Below are 7,467 nucleotides of genomic sequence, written 5' to 3' on the forward strand. Positions count from 1 at the left end.
TACTGTATTAAGCAATTTTTATTAATCACTTTTCAGATATTATTACCTGGAAAAATACCAGTTTGGATGAACATTTAAATAGTTAACTTCTTTTTCTCCTGGAACTTTGAATTATTTTGCTGCTGTAAAAATCAGTTGCCCTCTCTATTTCACAGAAAGCTTCCCACTATCATGCTGTTATTAGGAGGAAATATCAATACCTGTCCAGTATTAGATTGAGAGCTATGTATTATACAGATATATACAGAGGTCAGTTTTTGACTGTTAGCATAAGTAAATCCATTGAACACTATGGTTTACTTTCTGAGGTATTATAGTTCTTAATGAAGTATATGCCACTTACTGATTCACAAATTTACTTTAAAGTCATAATTAACTACTAAATAGAGTGTCCTATATATCATTTAATATTTTTTCTTACTTGAATTTCTTAGGTACAATGTTAGCTGTTCTAAAAAATTTGCACTTAGTCGTTGGAATCGTAAGCCTGATAATCAAAGTCTTGGGCATCGTGGCCGTCGTCCAAGTGGCCCTGATGGGGCAGCAAGAGAACATATCCTTAGGCAGGTCTGTAGAAACCTTGCTTCAATGTACAATACCCTTTTCAGTAATGCAAGGAAAGTGCAGTGCTGTATTTTACTTGTACTACATTTTCCAGCTTCCAATTACTTATCCATCTGCAGAAGAAGACTTGGCTTCTCATGAAGATCCTGTGCCATCTGCTATGACAACACGTCTGCGCAGGCAGAGCGAGCGGGAAAGAGAGCGTGAGCTGCGAGAAGTGAGAATTAGGAAAATGCCTGAGAACAGTGACTTGCTACCAGTTGCACAAACAGAGCCCTCCATATGGACGGTTGATGATGTCTGGGCCTTCATTCATTCTTTGCCTGGTATGTAATTCAGCATTTTGGCCTTAATGTTTTTTTTGTGCATTCACACACAGGAATGATGTTAGATCCATCTGCACCTATTGCACGAAAGGGTTCGAGAAGTACTTATGTATATATATTAGTTAAATAGCATTTGCTATTGAAATATGATCTGTTTCCTCTTGCTTATTCCCTCAGCACAACTGGGTATTTTCTCATACCCTCAAGTCGATAAAAACTGACTAGTCCTGCTTCAGCTGTGACACCTCAGCCGGTGAAGGTATTAAAGGTGCTCTCTTCTCTTCAGTCTGATTTCTTTCGAGGGGTCAGTAGAGAGATTGAGTCAGACACTTCTTTCCTCTGCTCTTCTACTTTTCTATTCGGTTTCCTCATTTCCTAATTTAATATTTAACCTTTTTTTTTTTTTTAAATAAGAGAGACTATAATTTTTTTTACATTTTTGAAAGCTAATCAAGACCTTTTAGACTATGATTAAATTTTGGTTTCTTTTAAAGGAAGCTGCATTCTTTGATTCTTGCAAAAAGTAGGTATCAAGAACAGTTCCAAAATTTGATTAAGTAGACAGCTAACATTCAGTTATGATATTCTATCCCAATAGAATAGGATAACTTTCTTATGTTTTTCTGCTCTCTCATTTTTGAATTCTTTCCATCAGCTTAATCTTTATGTTCTTTATCTTTTCTTCTTTAAGGTGACAATAAACATAAAGTCCACTTTCTCCAAGGGGCTGGCTACTAAAGACATTTGCACCGTTGCTCATGATGAAACCCACACACTGGTTACATATGTTAAGACAATATATGTATTTTTTTAAATCAACAAATCTTATCATTCACTTTGGCCTTATGAATATGGAACACAAGGAAATTGTTAAATGTGTGGTCCATTTTGGTTTTATTCTGAATCATACCATTTATCTTGATATAAGCTTTCCAGAAAAATACATCCCCTTTGCAGTTGTCTGCAAGCTTATTAAAATTAATCCAGCCGTAACCGGTTTGGCTCAGTGGATAGAGCGTCGGCCTGCGGACTGAAGGGTCCCAGGTTCGATTCCGGTCAAGGGCATGTACCTTGGTTGCGGGCACATCCCCAGTAGGAGGTGTGCAGGAGGCGGCTGATCGATGTTTCTCTCTCATCGATGTTTCTAACTCTCTATCCCTCTCCCTTCCTCTCTGTAAAAAAATCAATAAAATATATTTTAAAAAAAATTAATCCAGCTAGTTTTGCTAATTAATCTTTCTATGAAGGCCACTGTCTCAGAAGTAAATTTACAGCTAATGTGCTGTGAGAGTGAAGAAAGTATATTTAGCAGTATTATTGCTTTAAAAAAAAATTTGTCAGCCATTTTACCATTTCTGTTTTCAGAACTCTATGAGATTTTATTGAATTCTTTTTTCTTTTAAAATATATTTTTATTGATTACAGAGAGGAAGGAAGAGGGAGAGAGAGATAGAAGCACCAGTGATGTGAGAGAATCATTGATTGGCTGCCCCCTGCATGCCCCACACTGGGAATCAAACTGTGACCACCTGGTTCATAGGTTGATGATCAACCACTAAGCCACACCAGCTGGGCTAAATTATTTTTTCAGTACCTTATTTTAGAAATGCTAAATAAGTTTTGTGGTTTCCTTTCTCTTCTTTTTTTTTTTTTTTAAAGAAAAACAAGATATAGTCATTTTTAAAGAAAGAAGAAATTGTTTAAAGAGGGATACATTTTCCATGGGAAGATTTTTAAGCACACACCTAAGAAAACTTAGGTGTGAGTTGTGCTGACCATGTAGGTTTAGAACAGGGGTGGCAAACTTTTTGACTCGAGGGCCACAATGGGTTCTTAAACTGGACTGGAGGGCCGGAACAAAAGCATGGATGGAGTGTTTGTGTGAACTAATATAAATTCAAAGTAAACATCATTGCATAAAAGGGTACGGTCTTTTTTTTTTTTTTAGTTTTATTCATTTCAAACGGGCCGGATCCGGCCTGCGGGGCCGTAGTTTGCCCACGGCTGGTTTAGAATCTGCATTAAAACTGATGTATTAGAGGATGATGAGTCTTTATTGTTTGTGGTTTTAATACTTAATGAAATAAATTTTAGATTTTAGATTAATTTAGATATCTTGAGATTTAACCCTAAAGTCTATACTGATCTCCTGGGCTAGACTTTGATTCTGTCATCTTCAGAAGTAGTCTCAGTTTTCCAAATGGGGCATGTGAGCTGTTTGTTAGCTGCGGTTCTCATTTGGTGGAAAGTATTTCTTTTCCTTTGGGGATGAAGGGTGGTTCATATCCTGAAGAAATTAGGTTGGCAAGCAAATAATTGATAGTACTGAGTCCTCTGTCACTTTATATGCTTTTTTTAGGACTAATTTTCCCCAGCATCCATTTGCCATGAGGCTACTCTTGGCTGCATTTATTGGAACAAAGGCTAACTCCTTTGTCTCATTCTTGCTTCATTTGAATTAAAAAAAAAAGATTATTGCTTATAACTTTAGATGCTTGTCTTACTGAGTTCATCAAGACACTTAATTTTATTGCCAGTGTTTAGAGAACATTACATGTCATTAAAAGGAGACTGCTTTATAATTAAGAATTGCTTGGGTCTGCTTAATATAACTCTGCTTTTCTTTAACTGATTAAATGGAAGTATTTCCAAACTTTTATATGTTAAATAACAAGCTTATTTGTGTGATCCTTATATCTTCTTTTTCAAAGTTTTGCTCTCTGAAATGCCTGTAGTTTAAGGTAACTTTCATACCAGAATAAGCATTTATCTTCATTTCCCTATGTTCCTCTGGTCTCTGTAAACTTCCTTTTGAGCCTCTTTGAGCTCATTCAGGGCTGTTTGTTTGTTTGTTTGTTTGTTTTCCTGAGTAGTCTACTCCCAAGTTTTTTTCCTAGAATGAACAAGCTTGTAAATTTTGTAATCCTTTGTATTTTCTTTCCCTCTTTTATCAGGGCACCTATATTTACCCCTAGAGTTTTCTCTTCTCTTTGTATAATGTCATCTTGTGCACCATTCTGGTGGGATCATATAGAGCTGGTATGCAGTACATCCAAATCTCAGAGCTGTTAGCAGAAAGAAAAATTATTTTCATATAAATTTTTGTGCATTAAAAAGTTCCTACAGAAACTATTCTTTCTGTTTTCAGTTAATTGCAGTTATCTTCTTCAACTCTTCCTTGAAACAGTTAAATTGCAAAGATCAATTTATTCTGGATTTATTGATCTTTGAATCTGCAGTAAATTAGGTTTCTTTGTAGGCATATAAAGTATAGGAATTACATACAACTAGAAGCCCAGTGCACAAAAATTTGTGCACTGGCGGGGGGGGGGTCCCTCAGCCCAACCTGTTCCCTCTCACAGTCTGGGACCCCTCAGGAGATAACCACCTGCTGGCTTAGGCCCGCTCCCCTGGTGGCAGATGGCATGCCCGATTCTGCGGTGCCTGCCCCGTCTCCCCGAGTTGCAGATGACAGGCCTGGATCCCCGATGGGTCAGGCGGTGGCTCGGGATCATGCTGCCGCCCGGCCCCGCACACGGCAGGCCCGGATCCCGCGCTGGGGTGGGCGGCAGCTGGGGAATCTCACTGCTGCCCACCCAACCTGCCCCGCCTCACACACGGCAGGCCCGGATCCCGCGCTGGGGCGGGCATTGGCTTGGGATCTCGCTGCCGCCTGCCCTGGGCGGGCGGCACAATGGGATCTGCCTGCAGCATGCAAATTTAACGGCCATCTTTGTTGGATTAATTTGCATACTCTTCTGATTGACTGGTGAGCATAGCGAAGGTATGGTCAATTAGCATCTTTGTCTTTTATTAGTGTAGATATGACTATTTACTGGTTTTCATAATACTAACATTGGGACTTGATTTTTCTGTAATATTGAATGGCAGGTCATAGCTTTTCACCTTTCTTATTGAGGCCATTTTTTGTGCAGGGTGAGTTTATTTTGGGTTTCTCTGGAAAAGTGACTGGATGCTTGGGACCCGTGTCCATGTGTTCAGGTCTGTGCACACCCTGATAACTGCTTCTGGTGATGTAAAGCCAGCTACTCTGACTGGTTACTACAGTTGGGATATATTTTGTACATATCCCTAGGGTGCAGCTGCTTTACAGAAGGAGATTTTAATGTCAGAAATTCATAAAACTAGCTCAGTACATCCTGAGCATGTAAAAATTTTTTTAAATTCAATTTTCTCGATTTTCTGGAAGCATATTTGCTTCTATTTTTTTCTTTTTTAAGTCACTTTATTTTTTAACTTATGTACTAATGTATAGTATAATCCCCCACCCCTTTTTTGGGTTGGCTTAAGAAAATTGTGATCTAAAATTCTGAAGATAATGCATTCATATTTGATCATGCTGTTTCCCAAACTTTTTGTTCACTATTATTTTGCTAATACCTTTATTGTCCACCTGCAAGAAGACATTTGAAGAGGGATCTCATAATGCAGAGGAACGAAAACATGCTATATATTTTCCTCATGGAGAGCTCCTTGTTTCTATTCCCACATGTAGCTCTTATAGTCCTCATTACTTCTTATGGCTCCTGTTTTCTGAATCTAAGTAAGTCCTACCCTATCTTTCTCTCTCTTCTTTTCTTCCCTGTGCTCTTGTAAGTAAGACTGAAGAGAGAAGAACATTAGTTCTTTCATATAAAGAAGGATGAAGTCACAACTAGACGCAAGATTAGTCAGTTTTGTCTGCCCAGTTTTGAGAGCTACCTCTGGGAAAAGGAAAGGGGCTTTTCTATGGTGAGTAATTCCTTTTAACTATATAATTTCTTTTATATGGTAAATGGGCAAAATCATAAAACTTCCTCATAGGGTACTTTTGAAATGTCAATTTTTAGAAGTCTGAGAAATTATTAAGACTAGAGAAATTGATAAGCTGGCTGTTATATAGGAAACAAGAAAGATACAACCAACAAAGATGGCAAAAAAATATCCAAGAGAAAAGATGGCCACACAGCAAAATACAGAAAAAGTGTTTGTATTACTCTTACAGATGGTTCCTCTCTAACAGATTCTGTTTTTTGTTCTTATTTATTTATTCACTCATTTAGTCCTTCACTTACCACCCCCCCCGCCAAAAAATATATATGTATATTTAGCACCTACAGTGCTTTGTGTTTAGTTCTGGGGTTATAGGGATGACATCATTATCTATATAAACAAGAGAATGATACGTTTGCAATAGGAAGATAATCATTTCTGCAAAGTTGTGGTATCTAAAGATGTAATGTAACCATTTCCATTTTTTTGTGTTTTCCCTGAGAATACTGATTTGAATAAAGTAGAGTTTAAGTTGTTAGTATTTATTCTTTTTTGTTTGTTTTGTTTTTCTATTGATTTTTAGAGAGAGTGGAGGGGGGGAGGGAAGAGAAGAGAGAGAGAAATATCAATGTGAGACACACCGATTGCCTCCTGCACACACCCCAACTGGAGCAGGGATCGAACCTGCAACGCAGGTACATGCCTTCGACCGGGAATCAAACCTGAGACCCTTTGGTGTGCAGGCCAGTGCTCTAACACTGAACAACACTGACTAAGGCATTAGTATTTATTCTTAAATTTATTTTTCTAATTTTACTGTCTAAGGAAGCTTCTACATTTTGCATTCTCTTCTCTCTTGGTTCCTTAATTCATTACCTTCTTGCTAGTTTCCTTATCCTTAGTGGAGAAGTTTATTGAGTAACCTGACTGCAAAATTTGGTAGATAATAAGAACATTTGGGGTTCAAGTTGATTCTAGCATTGTTTGTTACCCGATAAAGCACCTGATTTAGTTTGAGAGCTAAAATAATGTTTTTTGGCAAGATGTTAGTTAGCAAGCCCCTAATTTCAATGAGAATTTATGTTTCAAAAGTGAAGATGAGTCCAATGATACTAAGATTTGAAGTTGAAATTACAAGTAGAGCAGTATAATACATTTTAGCAGTATTGCAATAGAGCAATACTATAATCTTGATCGATTGGTTCTGTCCTTAGTGAACAATAAAAATTTTTTCGATGTGCTTGCCAATTGAATGTTGTAAATTAAAAGTTATGAGAGATAATGAAAGTGGTATTCTGGTACATAAGAAAATATTTCTAAATTGTTATTTAAATGGCAGAACATTATATTTTATCCCTTTGTATGTATATGTCAAGAATATGTTATAGAAAGATAAGTTCATGAGGTATAATAATTAGTTAATCTAAACTTGTTATATATGTGGCATGCTTTGAGATGACACCATCATCCTTTTTGTGAAGATAAGCTATATCTAGAGTCTAGATTCTAGACTGATCAATCCTTACATTTTACCTGACTCTTACTAATTATTTCTATATTATTTTTAGAACAAGAATTCCAAGTAAGTTGCTTTACCTGATTTTGATTCATTTTTTATTTTCAGAATGTCAAAAAATACACTCTTCTTCGGGAGTGAACCTAAGATTACCATAAATAAATTTCATTTGTTTCTCAGCCTGTAGTTCACATACTCAGACCCAGTGAGAGCATAACTGTGACTATTAGGAGTAATGTCTAATTGTTGTATATTAATTCTAATTTCCTTCCTCTGATCAAATTCCAG

General features: G+C 36.9%; 1 protein-coding gene across 7 annotated transcripts in view; it reads left to right on the plus strand.

Moving 5' to 3' along the window:
- PHC3 (polyhomeotic homolog 3) overlaps positions 1-7,467 on the plus strand; it is an 85,327-nt gene that overhangs the window by 54,282 nt on the left and 23,578 nt on the right. For 6 of the 7 annotated variants that reach the window (XR_011470332.1, XM_070406815.1, XM_070406818.1 and 3 more), the window contains 2 exons: positions 435-567; positions 659-890. Coding sequence is in view for 6 of the 7 variants with exons in the window: in XM_070406815.1 (XP_070262916.1) it covers positions 435-567; positions 659-890 (365 nt within the window). In the remaining variant the exon portion in view is untranslated. Of the gene's footprint in view, positions 1-434; positions 568-658; positions 891-7,467 lie in introns of those variants that run through there. The other variant, XM_070406821.1, reaches the window with a different exon arrangement.

The sequence above is a fragment of the Myotis yumanensis genome, unplaced genomic scaffold (assembly GCF_028538775.1).
Source record: "Myotis yumanensis isolate MYYU_CA2020_CCGP unplaced genomic scaffold, mMyoYum1.0.hap1 SCAF_2, whole genome shotgun sequence".
Classification (NCBI taxonomy): domain Eukaryota; kingdom Metazoa; phylum Chordata; class Mammalia; order Chiroptera; family Vespertilionidae; genus Myotis; species Myotis yumanensis.